At 42.1% G+C, this 20,157-nt stretch overlaps 1 protein-coding gene across 1 annotated transcript in view; it reads left to right on the top strand.

Annotated features, from left to right (window-relative positions):
• Window positions 1-20,157, top strand: part of KMT2D (lysine methyltransferase 2D) — an 82,799-nt gene that overhangs the window by 5,471 nt on the left and 57,171 nt on the right. The window contains exons 2-17 of the mRNA XM_063293532.1: window positions 370-377; window positions 1,205-1,337; window positions 2,252-2,469; window positions 3,205-3,314; window positions 7,196-7,358; window positions 7,788-7,953; window positions 8,053-8,167; window positions 10,107-10,255; window positions 12,620-12,786; window positions 13,210-13,341; window positions 15,015-15,910; window positions 16,091-16,204; window positions 17,095-17,205; window positions 17,905-18,009; window positions 18,901-19,082; window positions 19,902-20,066. Coding sequence (XP_063149602.1) covers window positions 370-377; window positions 1,205-1,337; window positions 2,252-2,469; window positions 3,205-3,314; window positions 7,196-7,358; window positions 7,788-7,953; window positions 8,053-8,167; window positions 10,107-10,255; window positions 12,620-12,786; window positions 13,210-13,341; window positions 15,015-15,910; window positions 16,091-16,204; window positions 17,095-17,205; window positions 17,905-18,009; window positions 18,901-19,082; window positions 19,902-20,066 — 2,934 coding nt within the window. The remainder of the gene's footprint in view (window positions 1-369; window positions 378-1,204; window positions 1,338-2,251; window positions 2,470-3,204; window positions 3,315-7,195; window positions 7,359-7,787; window positions 7,954-8,052; window positions 8,168-10,106; window positions 10,256-12,619; window positions 12,787-13,209; window positions 13,342-15,014; window positions 15,911-16,090; window positions 16,205-17,094; window positions 17,206-17,904; window positions 18,010-18,900; window positions 19,083-19,901; window positions 20,067-20,157) is intronic.

Raw genomic sequence — 20,157 nt, 5'->3', positions numbered from 1 at the left:
TTATCAGAGGTTTAGCATACTTTATTTCTCCTTTAATTTCCACTGGAAAATTCCAGAAATCCAGCTTTATTTGATAACCTGCTGCTGAATTTCAGCAATATGTTCTTGGAGGCTCCAGGATGGTGAAAAGGGGCTTTGGGTGATGCATATGAGCTTGAGATTGTCTGTCTCTACTTCAACAGATGGGTGCTTTTCATGTTAGAATTTTGAGCGATTGCTCTTCCCTTTCAAAATTAAAATGTCAAAAGGTTTAGATGTTCCAAGTCAGTAGCCCTTTGATCTTAGTCACTTTCTCCTCATTTCTAAGCAAAGCTTTGTGTAGACTGTAGGGCTTTATTTCATCATGCTAAGTGACTTCTTCATGGGAAGGATTGAGGGTGGTGGAGGCTTAATTGACAGAAAAACTTCACCCTTGAGAGAATGGGCTTTTATGAGATAGGATTGAATGGAACAGGAATATAAAGAACAATATATGTTACTGATTCTGTGGTCTCATTTTCCTAGCTAAAAAGCAATAGTTTTGGCTTTTCATCTTATGACACCCTTCTTCAGCCTGGTGCCTTTCAAATACTGCAACTTCTACAATTTCCTACAAGCATGGTGACCATATGAGAATGTTAGGAGTTGCAGTCCCAATACATCCAGAAGCTGCCCAGTTGGGGAAGGCTGTCTTATGGAATGGTTCCAGTACTTCGTTTAAGTAATTTGTAAAGGTGTATTTTACTCCACTTTTGCTGGACAGGAATGGTAGTGGCTCATGTCCTTTCCTCATGAAGGGTAACTGAAGAATTTTTCTGCTTTGCATTATTACATATGTCAACATGGTCTCCATGTAGTTTTCTTCTTTTTTGCAATTTGGAGAAGAAAAACAGGCTGCAAACAACTTGTGGGTATGGTGAAATGCTGTTAAATTTCCTTTCCCCCCCCCCTTTTCTAATCTGCAACTCAGTCTGTCCTGCATCCTGATTCCTGTAATTTATATGTTACACATCCTCCACTTTCAGTTATTGGTTTCATAGTTTGGAGCTAAGGAAATGGCCATCATTATTTGTCAGGATACATTGAAATAGATACAGACTTGCCAGTTTGGAGGACGATCCCCATATGCTTTGTGACATCCTCAAGCAGAGCAGGCAGTGTGGCAGAAATGATGAGTCTTATACCAGGGTGCCACACCAAGCTCTTAACGGATGTCCTCTTGCAGCAGCAGATGGAATTGTGTCCTCAGAAGAGCAGGGCAGCGTGGAAGCTGATCCTCTGAAGCCGCCAGAAGAGGGCCTTGTGAGAGAAGCATTGGATACAGTGGCTGTTAAAGAGGAACTTCTCCAGACCTGCAGGTGAGAAATTGCTTAAAACCATGCAGTGTAGTTTGGCTCCTTGATTAACTCTGAACACAGGAGGTAGATTAGCCTGGATGAATGCCAGAGGTTCAACCTGAGGTTTGTAGAGCCTTGCTTGTACCAGCTTCCTAGCCACTATAGCACTGAATGTGAAGGAGAGTATACATGTGGAGTCCTGGGTGCTCTCTGAGCTTGGTTGTTTGCTTGCAGATGTTTCATTACCCGACTAGGTAACATCATCAGTGCTAGTGAGTGTGGGGTTTGCTCCCTGTCTGTATACAGTAGCTTGCCCTGCCAGTGTTGGTGGGGGTGTGGTTTTCTTCTTGGCAGTTCCTCGATCTGTCCATGTGTTGTGCGATTAAGGAGTTTTCATTGTGTCTTCTGATGGCTAGTTGGTGTTCATGGATGCACTCTGCTAGTCTTCTGCCTGCCTGTCCTACATAGTGGCTGTTACAGTCCTTACACTATATGTTTTTCTGCTGTTCTGGGTTGCTGCAGTGCGTTTGGTTGGTGTGGGTTGTTTTTTGATAGACATGTTTCTAATTTGCCGTCATTTCCTCTACTGATGAGGATATCTGGGAACGGTATTGTCAACCCACACTGATGATGTTACTTAGTTGGGTAATGAAACTTGTTGTCAGCAAGCAAACAACCAAGCTCAGAGAGCACCAAGGACTCCACAGTTGAACCCTGAGCTACATATATTCTCTTCTGTGGGTAAGAGTATACATGGCTGTACCAAGGATGCCTGGAGTGTTTATGTGCTATGAGTCTTGGTGGGATCCCACAGATATTTTGATCAGGATGGCTACTCCTGAGAAAGCTTGGTGTTTTGGTTGCTTGTGGAATCGGAGAGATTTTCATTCCTTTGCAATGATGAGCTCTTTTTCTTTACTGCTTGCCCTCTTCAGCCTCCCACCCAAACGCTGTGCGTTCTGTAACTGCAGCAAGTGGAGCTTGCATGGGCAGCGAGAACTGCTGCGGTTTGATCCTGCACCTGGCTGGACAGCAGATCTTTCTCAGTTGCCAGAAGGGAAGCAGCCTGGCTCTACAGAAGCTGGAAATGATGATCTCACCCTGATTGGCTTTGCAGACAGTGTGTCAGCACAGGAGGTGTTTGAGCCAACAGGTGAGTGGTAGGTGTGGAGAAGCTTCCATCAAGAGAAGCCTGGTTTTTATATTCACTATGATGTTCAGTTGTAACACCCAAGACTGTTATGCTCCACTGAAAGCTCCATCATGTCCACTCTATATCTGTAGAATAGTATCAGTAAAATGGAATGGCAATTCTTGCAGCTCCTTAGCTTCTTATTTTTCTTTCTGTTTTCCTTTCTCTCTCTCTCTTGCTCTCCTATTTATTACCAATTTTTGTGTGTGTTGTGTGTTCATCAGGGTAAATTTTGTGAGGAGAGGGCAGCCTGATAGGCTCAGCTTCCTATTAAATGGAATCCAAGGCCTCCATACTGGACTCAGATGACAAATAGTGGACTGGAACCATGTCTAAAGAACCAGAACTTTGCCAGCATATACTCAATCCCAGAAGTCTTTTTTTTCCATGCCAGAGCCCGGCTCCCAGTCCTTTCAAAGATAACTTCCAAATTTCTCTCTTCGCCCCGTGTTCACATCAACAGTTTAATAGAAGAGGTTTGGGAACAGCAGCTATTTTTGAATAATTAGGAATCTGAAATGCTGATTCGATTACTGAGGTGTAGCAGCAGATCTTGTAATAATATATTCCTCCTCTTCAATTATATCTCCATGTTTATTCCAAATTCTCTAGTTTACCAGCTACCCAAAACCTTAGGTCTCCCTCCTCGGCTGAACTTCTTCTATCATAAGAGTTTCATTTGCCTTTCTTTTACAGGGCACTTCTGGGCTCATCATTGGTGTGTGGTGTGGTCAGCTGGAGTTGTACGTGCAGAAGGGTCATGGCTGAGCCTTGTGAACAAAGCTGTCATCTCAGGGATTGCACAGGTCTGTCCTGGTGGAGGGAGAAGGGGAGAGTTCCTTTCTAACTGCTGCACAGTGAACAAGGGCAGTCTTTGTGGAGCAGCCTCGGAGGGGTTCCACAGGGTACAGTTTTAGGCCCTGAGAAATAATTGTATGCTACGCTGAAATGCATAATCTAATCCTCAGCCATGTCTTCACCCAACCTATAGATACCTTGGGAATCAGGACTTTGATTTGGTTCCCTGTGATACAGATAGATTCCCTCCCAACATTTGCTAGGGAAGGGATCAGAATCAGAAGGGGTTCCCTGTTTCCTATCACATGCTGATACATTCTACCAAATTAAGTTTGCCTTGCCATAATACAACAACCTCCTCTTCAATTCAAATTCTCTTCAAATTCAGATTTAGCTGAATTTGCCACGCTACCTAAAAATGAAGACTTAAAAGGAATACATTCATTCTTTATTTAGCAGCTGAGCTCCATTCCAACAACCAGGTTGTTAAGTGAAATGGTCGCTAAGTGAACATGTCACAGTGAGAGAGACATTGTAAAGATCACTGGTTGGTGTTGTCTTGTTCAGATAAAAGTCTCTCGTATAGCTATGCCAGCGTTACTCTCACTCTGGCGTGTATTGTTGTCAGGCACACATTTCATCATAAATGCATGCATTGGTCAGAAAATGAATTTTTTTATTACTGTTGTATTTGTGAATGGTCACTAACTGAGGTAGTTGCTAAATGAGGAATGGATGTAATGTTGGAGTCAGGTGAACAGATTGAGTAGAATTGCCAGCTCATTCTCTCTAACTTTTCAACTGTTCCTGCAAACAATCTGTACTGCCCCCAGCAAATTGGGTCCTTACATGCTCACCATTGCCAAACAAAGCAAAATGAAACCCAAGTTGGAACCAGATTATGTTTCATGTATGCAAGTTAATTCATTCTAATAGCAACATTCTGTTTTTGTTTTATTTTTGCCTGCAAGCTTTTATCAAAAGAGTGTTATTCTCTTTTGAAGCAAATAAGATTTGAAAATGCCAGATTCTGGGAATGTTGTGCAGAATAATTAGGATAAGCGTCCATACTTTTTTGCTTTGAGGCAACCCGGAGATCAGATAAGGCAGCAAATGATTTCTACTTAAATGGGCTGCAGCCCATTTAAATAGGATCTAGCAGTTTTGGAAAGTTTCTCAGTACTGTAGATGAATTTTAGGTGAATTAAACTATACCAGGTCAGAAGTAGGCAATCTGGTATCCTCCTGATGTTTTTTAGGTAACATCTGCAGTTCCTTACCAATGGCCATGCAAGGAGACAGATTGGAATTCCAAACACCTGCAGTAGGTGTCAGCAACTTTTTCAGTCAGTGAGAACCACCATGCAATTTCATGTGATGGCCAAGGCTTCCCCAATTTTTTAAAAAAGTTAAAATTATATTTAAAAATAATTTTAAAATCTTGAAAGGGTAGAGCTGCAGTTATATCACTGCATGCTAGAAAAGTCTTTTAAAAATCACAGCCAATGTATGTTCAGTACACTAGCTAAATTTGGATTTTGTGAAGAATTTATAAATTTGAACTGGATTCTGAATGCTACTGCTGTATCTTGAGTGAAAATAATGGATTTTTATTAATCCACTTCATAAAGGTAATAGATAAAGACATCTATTTTTCCCTTTGGCTTTTAATATTTGTTTTGAATCCTTAGTTTGTGGTGTTAGACATTACAATATTTATGGTTTATATCATAATTCCTCAGAATAAAAATTAATGGTATATGGTGATGATATTTTATTATTTATATTTATTCTACATGCCTCAATTTCAGCTTTATTTAATAAATGTGTTTGGGAAAATAGAATATTCAGTTAACTGTTCCGAGTTAGATTTGATGCCATTAGGTAAAAATCTCTTTGTTAATTCAATCAGTTATCAGTTTCATATTTCTAATAACTGTATTGACTCAGTTTCAAATTTATTATGACCCTGAACCTGCAAATAACTATATTTACTATCAGGGTTCTTACTCCATGTGATGTTTCGCTCGTAAATATGAATAAAATATATAAAGAGATCTCTTTGGATCTTGATAGATCACAGTCTTTAAATCGTGTCCTTTGAGGCAAGATTAGACTCTTAAAATGGATGTATTTCCTAGAATATTCTATATTTTGCATGGAATTCCGATACTGTACATGCATCTGTAAAATATTTTCAAAAATTTGATATACTGCTTCATAAATTTTTAGGGAGGATCTTCAATTCCAAAGATATATATTTTAAAAGATGCAGCTGTCTGTTAAAAAGGTGAGATTTGGTTTTCCAAATCTTGAACTGCATCATTCTGCATATCTCTTGGCTAATATCAAATTTTAGATGGCTCCCCCTGGTGGAAATTCTCCTTCTTGGGTCCCTCTAGAATATTCATATATTATACCCTTAGTTAATTGGAGTGTTTTGGGATGGAAATATAATAGATATAAAATAGTTTCCCTTACTATTACATCAATTTGAAGATTGTGGTATATTATTTATAGGAAATGATGTTTGGATACTTTTACTCATCCTAAGTTGACACCATGGGGTAATCAAGATCTTGGAATTAATTAAAGAAACCTCCCAATTACGCAGAAAATTTGGATGGGAGCTAAAATTTTATACTATGGATCAGTTAGATGAAAATGATGCATTTTTATCATGTTCCACTTTAAAGGACAAACATTACCTGCCCAATATAGTTCAGTGGCGATACAAATTCACAATGGTTTGCGTTAATTATGCAATACTATTTATACAGTATTATGCAATATTCAACTTAAGGACAGACCTTGGGAATGGAACTTGGTCTTAAACTAGGGACTACCTGTATGTACAATTACAACATCTGTTCACATCCCTGTTTGCACCTGCAGCATCTTCAGTCTTGGAAATACCTATTCTACTACAAACAGTTATTAAATCTAAGACACAAATCCCCCTACTGTTACTGTTCGTAAAATTCTGTTGGTGGTGAATCAATTTGGAATAAAGAATTGGACATTCCTTTTTTTTGCCCTGAAAATGGGAAGCAATGTTAACATCAGTATCCAAAAAGGTCTTGGATTATGTCTTATTCAACAAACAATAATATTTCAGATATGTTGGACTCCATTGTGTTTACATAGAAAAAGCTATAAATCATGTTGGAAATGCAGTGAGATTATTGTTTCATTTAAATATACTGTATGTTTATGCAGTGTCCTGATGGTTCCATTTTCGGAGGAAGTTGTTACATGTAATTCAACTTTGAGACAAGATTTTATTTTCAGATGTTCATACTCCTTTTGCCTGCAAATTGACATCTGGGCAAAGACAGTGGATTCTCCATGCGCTGTTTATTCAGCGTTGGAAACCACACCATGGTCTGCTGAGTAGCTGTTATTAGCAACGTATGAATGAATCCCTTACCAATGTAGATTAGCTATGTATGATAATAATAGAATATGGTTACCATTCATTAAAATGATTATGTAGCATATGTACCTGTGGATATATGCCCTTTGTGTTTTGTTTTTTTCCCCATCTTTTTTAAACCACCATGTTTCGTTTATTTGTTGCGTGTGTTTCTTTTTTGTATTCAATTAAAAAAAGCCAAAAAAAAAAGCCAGTGAGGATACTGGCATCGTGTAACCCTCCCAAGCCTGCAGAGGGTCTTTGGTTCACATCTTGCAAGCAGTGGCCAAAGTGAACTAATAATGGTGTCATCCTGAAGTACGTTGATGCCTCATTCCCCCTTAAATACCGTTGCCTGGCCGCAGTTATTTCAGCACTGGCTACTTGACGTATTTCTGGCCTGTTACGGCTGCTTTTCTGTGCAGGAAGAGCACTTTTGTTCCGTTAGCCATAATCTGGTCTTGCTCCTTTCAGAAATGTGAACACTGTAACAGGCAGGGTGCTACTATTCCATGCCACGCAGAAGGGTGCCAGCGCCACTATCACTTCCCCTGTGCAGCGGCCAGCGGCTGCTTCCAGTCCATGAAGAGTTTGAAACTTCTGTGCCCAGAGCATCTCGATCAGGCTGTACAGATGGGTAAGCCTTTGCAGGAAGGACTGTGCCAAGAGCAGCTGCTCTCGTGAGCGTTTCACCGTGGCTTGCTGGGATTGTGACCAGATCTACTCTTTGGATTGTGTATAGCCAAATGGAAGTCACTCTAAGGCAGGGTTTCTGAACCCTGGCAACTTTAAGATGTGTGGACTTCAGCTCCCAGAATTCCCCAATGAGCATGGCTGGCTGGGGAATTCTGGGAGCTGAAGTCCACACATCTTAAAGTGGCCAAGGTTGAGAAACCTTGCTCTAATGGGTACAGTTGGCATGAGAGGATTAGAACAAGAGAGGTCCAGAGTGAATAAGGTGTTTCTGGATCTGGCTCTAAACGGGGTTAGGATTAATGGGAGAGGCCTTTGACGCCAGCATCTTTTTCTTTAGTGGCTTCAGTCCTGCTGCCTTTTCTTTCCACAGAGGATTCGCGCTGCATGGTATGCGATGCCCCAGGGGAACTTCGTGACCTGCTCTTCTGCACTAGCTGTGGCTTGCACTATCATGGCACCTGCTTGGAGATCACGGTAACGCCACGGAAACGCTCGGGCTGGCAGTGTCATGAATGCAAGGTTTGCCAAACCTGCAGGTGCGTGTAAAGGCCCTCAGTCTGTGCTGAGTACCTCAGGAAGGACTGATTATGAGGGCACATTGATTTTACTGGGTATGTGATCTCTCTTCCTTTCAGGCTGTCTGGTGAGGACAGCAGGATGTTAGTGTGCGAAGCCTGTGAAAAATGCTACCACACCTACTGCTTGAAACCTGCTATCGAGAGCCTCCCCACAGACTTCTGGAAGTGCAGAGTAAGCCGTGCCTTCTTGAACAGATAAGCAAAAAACATTGTGCCAAGTTGGGTAATTCCCCTCTTCAATCCTTACAACCTCAAATGATTAGGCAAAAATGTGCATAGTTGCTGATTTTGTTCGTTTGCTTTGGACAGATATTTGAGGAGAGTGGTGGCAATGCAACTCTTCCTTCTGTCCAGCGGGTATCTGGAGAGACTCCCATAATTTATCTGTATGTTCTGTGGCCTAAGGATTAGAAGCAATGTTCTTTCACTGCTATGAACTTCTTCCTTAGCAAAATACATTCCTTATAAATTACCATCTTTAAGTCCTACCATGTTTGTATTCATGGGCTTGTGCGGGATGTGACACCAAACAGTTCAGTGTGAACAAGCCATCACCACCTCCCTGCCCCCTCCTTTTTGACATGGCTGCAAAAGGTGATTGTAGCATTCACTTCCAAGTTTTGACTAGCTGAAGATCATAACTCCATTCAGAAAGAGAAGGTATTGCTTAATATTGGTTAAAGTTTATTGAAAGAAGCCAGGAACAAAATGGATTACTGTCCTGGCTCTTACAATGCTCTATTGTTAAAATTAACTGGAGTTATTATAGGGATAAACTCTCCTTAGTTTAAAGTGTAAAGCAAATCCTTCTAGTCTCCTTTTCATTACACTTCTGAAAGTGGGAGAGGTGTGTGTGTGTGTACATGCAAGGCTGAGGCTTTCATGGGTTATATTTGACCTGTTCTATAGTGTAGATAAAGGGAAATGCTGGGGGAATGTTGATAGGTCTGTTGCATGGGGATTTTGAGCAATGCTACTTTGGCGGCAAGAACCAGTTTGGTGTCGTGGTTAAGGCGTCAGGCTAGAAACTGGGAGACTGTGAGTTCTAGTCCTGCCATAGGCATAAAGCCAGCTGGGTGACCTTGGGCCAGTCACTTTCTCTCAGCCCTGGGAAGGAGACAATGGCAAACCACTTCAGAAAAACCTTGCCAAGAAAACTGCAGTCTCAGAGAATTGGACATGACTGAAGGGTTAAAAAAAAAATTGGCGACAAAGAAAACCATCAGTGAACTTTCAGAAATTCTCGGGGGAAAAAAAGCTATGAATGTCAGTTTTAAGCAGTCTAAAAGATTGTCCAGAGTCCAGATGATTTCTGAATGTAAGGCAATGCACCATGTTTGGCTGTGGCTCTTTACTGCGAGAATTCTTACGCTGAGCCTGAGCAGAACTGGTTTGCCTACTGAAGAGTTGGAAACTTGTATTACAAGATGACAGAATTTTGGAATCTCTGAAAGAGTTGGTAGTGGGAGCAGAGTTTTGAGACTGTTGGTTGTATTTTTAAGTAAGTTCCTGTCCTTTTACTGTTGCAGAGACATCCTAGAAAACATTCCAATAGCATCTCAGACAGTGTATTCAAACAGTGAGACTGCTGTGGTAGCACAATTTGTTGGGTTTTTGAGATTTGGCAAACCTCAGATGTTTACTACATATGTAGATTGAAAGCATTTTCATAAATTAATCTCTCTCTATGGGGGAGGGAAGCCTCCACCGTGATAGGCCAGGGAAATCCTGCAGTGGGGATAAGAGGTTTCCTCACATAAGTGTACCTGAAGTATTTTGTACTAGAATTTCTGACCTATACCACCTTAACCGTGGTTCAATTTACATAAATTCTACAATGCCTGCATAAGAAGAAGTCCCATAGCCTTCCTCAATCCAGTCAGATGGAATAGATTGCCCCAATGAAAGAGAAGATCCTTGCTCCCTAGTAGGCCTACATTCATTTCTCAGTGCTTCAGTAGGGTCCAGTTACTTGCACTACCAAAATACACATTACCCCATCCTAGTTTATTAGTCACAAATTGTGGGAAAATCAAAATCAGTCTGTCTGCGAAAGACTCTTGTGCTGTTTTTTCCTGTTTCGGAATGCCTGTATTTCTCCTTTCCTCCAGAGCTGCCGTGTTTGTTCTGACTGCGGCTTCCGCCCATCCTCATTGGAGTCCAGCATCCAGTGGTACGAGAACTACTCTCTATGTGAAGGATGTCGTGAGCAGCGCTGCAACAAAGCTAACAGTACAGAGGCTGTGCAGCACAGACAGGAGTGAGTTCCTTCATCTGAACTAATCCTCATCTCTTTGGCCTCAGTTAAATGGGTTGTATGCAGTGATGGCCCACCTCACTATCTGGTGGTGAGGGGGATCACGAGATATGTTTGCACTAAAAATAAATTTAAACCTCATATACTAAGCCACAGAACCTTTCCGTCCTTGCATCCATCACATTCATCCATCATTTCATATGTGACCTTTTATTCTCTTAGACTTTTCAACATTTTCTTGAGGATTTCATCAATTCCATCTAACGCTTCTTCTCAGTCGTTCACTCTCCCTTCATATATTGGTTTTGCGATTTGGCCCACATTCATTCTTTGTATATGATCAAAGTACGTATACGCTTCATACAAAGTGTGATTTTCATATTCAGTTCACATTCACTCATCACCCTTTCATTCTTGACCCTATCTTGCCCTGTTTTACCATGCACACTTAAGTATCCCATTCCTACTACATTCAACATACTTTTATGTTTTCCTCACTGTATAACAGAGGGAGCCGGCACACACTTTTATATACAACCATTTTTAGTTCTTTTGACAAACATTCATTCTTCACAACTGTCATGAGCACTGATGGCGAGCAGGAGGGGGCCCCTATCCAGGGGGGAAAACGCATGCGTAGTACTGAGGAGTTAAGCAGCCATTCAAAGAGACACAGATCAGACCCGCCTTGATTTTGGGGTTTATCTGTCTGGGTTTTTCCCATGCTTCTTCAGTTTGTTAGGATTTTCTGTCTAATGTAGCAGTAATAAAGCACTAGAGACCTATTCCACGTCTCAGCGTGGTTCCTGGCTGTTAGGACAACAACAGATCATATAATTTCCACTACTTTTCCACCTGTATTTACACATCTTAAGGTATCTCATATCTTTAGTAAACATTCTACCTGTTTTTGCTTTTTATAATGTATTTTTTAACTTGCAACCCTTCACTCTATTTTCCCTGTCAAACACTACTACTGTGTGTTTGACTACAACTACCAGATACATTAATTTTCAGGTCTGTGTTCTTTGTTGCATCATACAGTCTAATATTCATGGTCAGTCATTTGGGGTTGCAGCTGACAACATGGCATCAACTACGTACAAAAAGACAACATGGCATGTGACTCCTTGTACGTTTGTCCACAACTATTTCATTACATATTATAAAACCTGTATCTTTACCTCAAGTGATACACTTTTTTCATGTGGAAAGAATTGCCACTATTTGTGCAGCTGGGAGAGATGTAGTCCAACTCTGCTAAGGTTGATTGAGTGACCGCTATTTGAACCTCCTGCAAAGGGGTATCTTTTACCCTTCTTTCTGAGCTGTGGTGGAACACTGGACTTTCTGATAATGGTTCCTTTGGCTCATATGGAGCTGGGAATCCAGATGCTTCTGGCAGAATATAGGTTTTGACATTTTCTCAGTTAATAGGATTCGTTTTTTCACCTTTCACACTACTAAAACTGAAAGAGTATCTCCCCCTGGTGGAAGCTTAAAGCTCTTACAAGCTTTTTTTCCATTGGCGATAGGAGTTCCCATACTGTGACTGAATTTCCTATGCCTTATCAGTACAAAGAACATTGACAGTAAATTCAGGTTTTCATCCCAGTCCAGAGTGCTTTCAGGAGAGTGAAAGTTCCTCTTCACTCTTTTAGATGAAATGTTGGGTTTTGCTTGGTCAAGGAAAGCAGAAATTCGGTTTCTCCTCATTCATATTGACATAGATCCATCGGACATTAGTCATATACCCTTTGCTCCAAGTATGACTGTAGAGCAAATTACCAATGCTGTCCAATAAATCTTATGCCAATATGTATGGGGAGAGACTGAATCTCTGCTTTCCTTGACCTCCAAATATGACTGCTGCCATCATGCTTTGGACACATTAGGCAAAGACCCAGTTCCCTTGAGAAGTACATAATGCTGGAAAAGGTGGAAGGAAAGAGAAGAAGATGATAACCAGTAGCAAAGTGGATTTACTCAGTTACAGTGATGATGGCTGGTCTGGGGTGCACCAAGAAGAACTGAAGGCCCCGGTTTGGGACAGATCATGCTGGAAAAAGTCTATGTCATTGCTACGAATTGACACTGACTTGATGGCCCATCTCTGTGAATGACTTTGAGAGAGAATATGGCAATGGCTTACAAGCCTGAGTTATAACCAGTTATTATGTCTGCCACAATATTCACCAAGTAGCCTAAGGCTATCACTCTCCATCCCTCTGAAGCTACAACACAGGAGTAGTAATAAAGGTATGCTTCATAGGATTATTATAAGGAATATTTATAGAGAAATCTGAGATGAAAGCAACTTGTGGTCTCAAACAATTCATCTCAAATGCTTTCTCTTGAACACCATAGGCATATTCCCCCAGCAAGGAGCATCCCCACAACTGACAAGGTGGTTTCCCCCCAACCCCTGGAAGAAGTTGGTGTGGCCAGTCAGGGACAACTAGAAGGTAATGTCAGCACTGTCAGCATGCAACAAGAAGAACAAGTGCCGCTGGAGACTGGCCAGCAGCCCCTTGGTGAGTCACCTTCTCCCTACTTACATATATACCTTTCGTGGCTATATTGAATCTGAGAAGAGCCATTATTGGTTCATGCTTTTTATAGCAACTGGCTAAGCTGAAACAAATGACATGTGCCTGAATTATACACAAGCTTCAGTACAAACCTTACTTGGCAAATTGTTTTTGTTTGTGCCTTGGTGGCTTCAGATTGCAAACTCTTGCATGAACAGGCTCAGAAATCATTGAATCACAATTCTAGAGCAAGAAAACTTTGCTGCTGTCCTGATTTCCCTCCCTGCATTCATTTATCCATGAGTTGTAGATCAGGAGAAGCCTTGAAGTCCAGCTTTGGGAAGAACCGGGCAGGGAGACAGTAGATTTAAAGTGTGTGCAAGTTCTTTGAAGCAAGCTGCCCCACGGCGCATGTTTCTGTTCCAGGTGCAGACAGACCTTTAGAACTGTGTGGTGTGGATCTGGAGGCCGCTATAGGGCAGGAGCAAATGGAAGTGGAAACAGCGCTAGAGCCTGAAAAGGCCCCCTCTCCACCACCCCCTCCCCCAGTACCACCAGGTGAGTTCAAGTGCCATATCTTGGATAGTGCTAAAGTTTAGAACACAAAAAACTTTCCATCAAAGTCAAGTCAGATTCTACACACTGAATTAATCTTGCAAATACTCAGTTTTGTATTCATTTTTTTTCTTAAGTTATGGCTAGTTGGTTTTGGTTTGTATTGTCTTGGTGTATTCCTGTCAAAAGTGCCATTTGATCTAGCATCCTGCAAAACCACATAGCTCAAACTCTGCTAAAAAAGCCTAATTCAGATTGTGTAGCCAGAACACACAGTCAATTTGGGAACAGAGATATGTACAGATTAGCTCTTATGCAACAAGATGGAGAATAGACAGATTTGGGATTGTTAAAAAAAGAAAGAAAATGTGAGGTATAAATAAGTCGTAAACACGAAGACTGGGGCAAGAATGCACAGTAGAGGCAATTAAGCAGCGTCTCAAGGACATCGCTATTCAAACAGACTTGATCTCCCCAAAGATGTATTTTTAGTTAGGCCTTGCACTCCTTACAGACCTGCTAGATATTTATATCAAATCTCTGTTTCTAAACTAAGGGATGGTTAGCATGGTTCAATGCACATTAGTGGTTTTAGAGGAGAGAAATAAAGGGATTCCATTTAAATCCAGACTCTGCACATACAGTGAAGGAGCCACAGAAACCTCCAAACATGCCTTACTGTACTGTCCATTTTATGCCAACACTCACTGTGAACTGCTAATTTGACACCTAATTAAATATCCTGGCCACTCTGATCAGTTCTGTTTAAACTTCTTACTCTCAGATTCAGATGACTCCATTTCCCTAAGTGTGGCCAACTTCTGTCACATAATATGTAAGATGCAAAGCAGTTTGACTGACAAAGTTGTTACTTAACTAGCTAATCTATATCATTTGGTATCCAAATGTTTTATGGACTGGTAATTGACTAAAAAAGGCTCTGGCTCTTGATTCCTAAATATGAAGAAATGAAGAAATTGAGTTTATTGTAGTAGTGGCCTAGGGTGGCAGTGCAGAATGTAATGGAGACTGATGCCATAAATGATAGCAAGGAAGGAATACTTTCTCAGCGTGTAGAAGTCTAAGAAAGACCTGATGACAGATGGCCAGTAACATACTGGAGCCAGCTACCTACCACTTCAAAATAAAAATTCAAAGAATTTTACTAAAATTAGCAGTCAGAGTGTTTGAGGAATCTTCCTGGTTTTTAAAAAAGACCAGTGGAGAGGCAGCCTGTTGGTCTCCAAATTTTGGACTCCAGTTTTTAGAAGAGAATAGGAGAATTGTACTCCAAAATGTGGTGGTGGTGGTGGCTTATTTACTACCTTACTGCATGCTGTGTGTTGGAGGTGCCACATTTAGACTCTCCTTCTCTGGTAGCAGTAATAGCAAGGTCCGTGGAAGATTTCAGGAGCTGGGTACCTGTTCCAAGTCAACTTCTGCCGGTTGGTTGGGAATATAATTGGAAGGCACCAGGTTAGGGAAGGTTGCTGTAGAACTGACACTTTTTACATGACAATAAGCCTGGTCCACAGTCTGATATTTAAGAGATGGTGAGGACAGTAGTAGTTCATTGTTTTGACTTTGTTAGTGGGAACATGTTTTTCCCATATGTGAGTTTGGCTCCTTTCTTCTTAGAGTTACTTATCTTCCTCTCGTCTTTCTTCCTACATCAGATCCAGTGTTTTCTGCTCACCCAGAGGAGTCACCGCTTGGTGCCAAAGAGCATCCTGCCTTTGAACTGCTGCCCACAGAGCCAGAACCCACAGAGAGTCACATTGCATCCGCACTCTTGGCCCAGGAAGCAGAGTCCTCTCCAAGGAGCCCTCTGCTTGGTGTACTCCACCGTGGTTCTTCAGGAAATGTTGAAGGAGAGCCCAGTGAAGAGCCCATGGACACGGAGGTGGAAGTGCCAGGCCTTGACAGTCCTGACAAGAATAGAATCCAGCCCAACCAAGAGGAGGAGGAGGAGGAGGAGGTGGAAGAAGAGGTAGAGGTAGAGGTGGCAACAGCACCCAAGATGGAACATGAACAGGGATTCTCCCCACAGCTGAGTGAAGAGGAGGCATTAGACGAAGGGCATGTCACAGTTGGATCAGAACCCAGTGAAATTCACCTCAGCTTTGCCAATGAATCTAAGAGTTCTCCTTCCCCAGTGGAGGTGGAATTGCTGGGCAGAACGTCTCTTCCAGTGGAAGCCTATGGATCTGCCATCCCACTTGAGGGAGGGGCTGTTGGAGAGGAGGAACTAGGACCAGCACCCCCATCCCCAAGGCCTCACCACTTAGTGAAGTCGGATATTGTGAATGAGATCTCAAACCTGAGTCAGGGTGACGCCAGTGCCAGCAGTTTTCCAGGCTCAGAGCTCCCATTTGCCTCCCCGTATCACGAAGGTGGAGGCTCGCTTTCCCTAGAGATGGCTGGCTTAACCTCCACAGATGTCAGTCTGCAGAGGGAAGATGGAGCCTCTTTGCCCCTGGGCGAAATGGATGATTCCCTGCTATTTGATGTAAAAGGCGAATGTGAGAAGGGACGACGGCGAAGCTCCCCAGCCCGTTCTCGTGTCAAGCAGGTAACTGGATACCTTCTGCCAGCTAATTTTGACCGTTATTTGCTCTTTCCTTCCCACACTGCATAACCCCCACTTGCATGAAGGGGGAGTCCTGGAGGAAGGGTGGTGAAATGGAGCATGTCTATAACTCCCCTATATCTCCAGCCATTATTCTCCCCCCTTTTTTTCTTTTGGTCGTAGGGTCGCAGCAGCAGTTTTCCTGGGAGGAGACGGCCTCGGGGAGGGTCTCACACGGGCCGAGGGCGGGGCCGATCACGTTTGAAATCCACCACTTCTTCCATCGAGACACTGGCGGTAGGGGCAGCTTTGAGAAGGCAGGATAATATTTGGGACTGGGATCGGATGGGATGAACGGGATCCAGTACAAGAGACCTTACAGTTGCCGTAAACGTGAGACTGGCTGATATAGAGAGCAAGCAAGGCCCTCCGTTTTAATTCTTTCTGTGGCTCAGACATAGAGGCAGGGAGCAAACCTTTACTGATCCAGTTGACTGGCCCTGTACTCACACCAATAATGATTGGAACCACTGGTCTGAGTTTTCTCATCTCCCTTCCTTATTTTAAATGGGTTTTCTAGGTGATTCCTCCTCAGTTGGCTGGTTGTATTCTAGCTGTGATGGGGCTTCTCCCCTTTTAAGTGTTTTGGAGCACGGCAGTGTCAGGAGATGGAGAAGCTATACCTCTTGAAATCTTTGCCTTCCTCTTGAGCTCTTTAAAGGGTAGGATTTGGAGCAGGGACATCCTACCGAGGGATAGCCTCTAGCATCATATTGAGAGAGAAGGAGGGCAGATTGTTTGGGTAGTTGGTAGGCCTCCTCTTCTGTAGTATGGGCAGGGACCTGGTGCATCATTAGGAGGGTGAAACTATGTGTCCATCTGCAGTCAGCTGTGAATACTTACTAAAACAGCAGTGCATAAGTTCTGTCAGCAGAAGGCCACAGCAGGTTCTGCGTAGCATGCCAAGGGCCACATTCCCCAAATGGAATGCATTCAGGAGCAGTGTCTTGAGAATGTTAATTGGTAATATAGGCAAAAAAGACCTGAGAAATTTGCCCCCCCCGCCCCCCCCCCATTCTGGGGCTGGAAAAGGGATGGCAGACCATTTTTTGCATGCCTGTTCTAAATGGCATTTCAAGCATTGGCAGCAATGCCTTACCATGTGCTTCTGCTCTCTCTTCTGCAAGCTTGCTGATATTGACAGTTCCCCAAGCAAAGAGGAGGAAGAGGATGATGATGACACAATGCAAAACACAGTGGTGCTCTTCTCCAACACAGACAAATTTGTGCTAATGCAGGTGGGTCTGCTAACTTCAGTCGGTTTCTAATTGCATTAATTAAATCACTGGCAGGAAAGATATACTCAGATTGATTTCTTTTGTTTGTATGGGTAGGATGCAAGGGAGGGCAGAAACAAGTGCAAACTTTACTTATGTAAACCCTGTACCATGCAGAGCTCTGGAGTGGTGCTCCCTGCTTCAAAGATGGAGGAGGCTGCCTTCCAGGGTGAAGCTCTATCTGTTTCTAATAAGACATCCCGTAGTTGATTGATAGCACCCAGCTGAAGTCAGTATCTTTCTGTCTTTTTGAACTTGGATTTTCCACAGTTAGAATAGGCTTCAAAGTTAATGCGGAAGTGTATTCAGTTTGTCACATTATAATTGGGTGTGTTCCATTCTTCTGTGATTTGCTTTGTTAGAGAGGGAGCTTTTTCATTCTAGTGGTAAATGGCAGATTTCATTTACTACTCTGAAATCAGATAAATTTTCCAGTTGAGATATATTGTAGACCTGGAAATTACAATTTAACCAGTTAAAAGCCAGACGTCAGCTTTTTATGGCCAACTATCAATGGATTATGGCAGCAGGCGGGGGCGGTAATAAAATACCTACCCTCAACAGAGTAAGCAGAATATTAATATAACAGAAAAGTAGGGGTGGGTAAGTAGAAGCTTTCCCTAGGCTTGGAGAGACTGATTATTCTTCCTTCCTGGATAGGACATGTGCGTCGTGTGTGGTAGTTTTGGCCGTGGTGCAGAGGGCCATCTTCTGGCTTGCTCTCAGTGTTCTCAGTGTTACCATCCTTATTGTGTAAACAGCAAGGTAAGACCTGTTTATAGCTGCTCTCCTTCCCGAAAGTATAAAAAATGGACTTAACAGCTTCAGGTTCTGCCCAACACATTCCTAGTTATGCAATACAATTGGAATTGCAAGTTTATTTAATATATATTGTGGACCACGGCATCTCTCCCATAACTAACATGGCAAACAAAGGATGAGAATTAGAATCTAGCAATCTGGAGGGTGTCAGAGGAGGAAAGCTTTGAAAAATAGGGTTCTACTTCTCAGGTGTAGTAGGTGTCATTTAGTTTCTCATGGGGTTGGGGACTTGCGTGTTTGGAGAGAAGTAATAGGTATACAGGAAGGACTGGGGTGGGACCATTTTTTTAAAGAAAGGAAACTGAGTGTATCTGTCACATATCTGGCTCGTAGAAGTCTTATTAGACCCCTAGGACTTGAACTATAATGACCTAGCATAACATTGGAATTGATTAGGAAATAAAATTCTTTAAAAATCCATTTATATGGTGTAAGGAGAATTTTTGCTCTATTCTCTATCATCTTGCACAGTTAGCAGGCTTAAAGAGTTGTCTATGCTTATCTATGTGCAGTAAACCGTATGGGATAGCAGTCACACAACAGATTTACAAGCAGTAAGTCCCAAACATCCCATCCCACTGTCACTGTACTGCAGCTTCCATCATCCATAGCCAGTATGGGGCATGGTGCCTTGGGATGATAGATCTTTTGTCCTACAACGTTAGCAGGCAAGTCTGAGAACCACCAACACAAAGGAGTGCCAGATGTTCTGAAATCCATATGCCTTGGATCCCAGTAAAACAGCACTGCATGCTCTCAATAACCTTTCCCACCAATCTTTCAACTATGTGTGGATCTCCCTTTATACACATCTGTCTCTCTTTCTGTGTTAAGATTACTAAGGTGATGCTACTGAAGGGTTGGCGTTGCGTCGAATGCATTGTGTGTGAGGTATGTGGCAAGGCGTCTGACCCCTCCCGTCTTCTGCTCTGCGATGATTGTGACATCAGCTACCACACGTATTGCCTGGATCCACCTCTCAACACTGTGCCCAAGGGTGGCTGGAAATGTAAATGGTGAGAGACAGATCAAAATTTCTATAGGGAGCTCTAAAGGGCAGATCACACTGTATGTTAACCCATAATATGATTAGTGTGGGTTGTTGGCTTAGAACAATGTATGAACCCATGTGTTGTAGCTTAGCATATGCAAGAACAACACCCCTGATTATTTAATGAGTCATGCTTTAATAGTGTTTCATTAACATGATATGCAAATTCAGCCTATATATTTTGCTGCAAATAAAGTGGAAATCAGGTATCGCAATAAACTCTTTTTCTCCCGATTTTTGCCCTTGCCCTTGGATGATATACTTAATTCCTAGTAAAAATAAGGCTAAGTACATTTTCAGCTATATATAAAATCAGATATTTTGAAATGCATTATAAAGTAACATATGTATTTTCCAATAACATGCCTGTAATTTTCTAAAACCAGGGCATTATCTCCATGCATTATTTATTTAATAGAACCGTTATTTTCTAAAAAACAACATTCTGATATATTTGCATAGTTATGCAACTTTTAGTGGTGTACTTGTAATGAAAAATCAAACTTCCACAATCTAATGCCCTTCAGATATTCTGCAATTACAGCTCTCATAAATTCCCACCATCACAACTATGAATTCTGCCATCTGGGCATTATGGCAGTTCCCATCCAACAGAACCGGAAGGCAGGCACTAATGGATGCACATACAGAATCCTGAATGTAGAAGAGAGAATTCCTGAGCTGCTCTTGTCACTTCAACGTATTTATGGATTTCTGTTCTTAAGAGATGATGGGAAGATAGATTGATTGAGCATTAATTGTTTGCCCATCTCTCTCTTAACAGGTGTGTGTGCTGTATGCAGTGTGGAGCAGTTTCACCTGGCTTCCACTGTGAATGGCAGAGCAATTACACTCACTGTGCTCCCTGTGCCAGCCTTGTCACTTGTCCCATCTGCCATGTGAAGTATGTTGAAGATGACCTCTTAATTCAGTGTCAGCATTGTGAACGGTAAGTCCCCATTTTATAATGGTGTTGTATGCATGTAAATGTTTTTGGACCCTGGCCCCTGCTTTTTTTCCTGGAACATCATCTTAATGTA

Source organism: Candoia aspera, chromosome 2 (genome assembly GCF_035149785.1).
Source record: "Candoia aspera isolate rCanAsp1 chromosome 2, rCanAsp1.hap2, whole genome shotgun sequence".
NCBI lineage: Eukaryota > Metazoa > Chordata > Lepidosauria > Squamata > Boidae > Candoia > Candoia aspera.
This window is presented reverse-complemented; position numbering and strand designations above follow the sequence as displayed.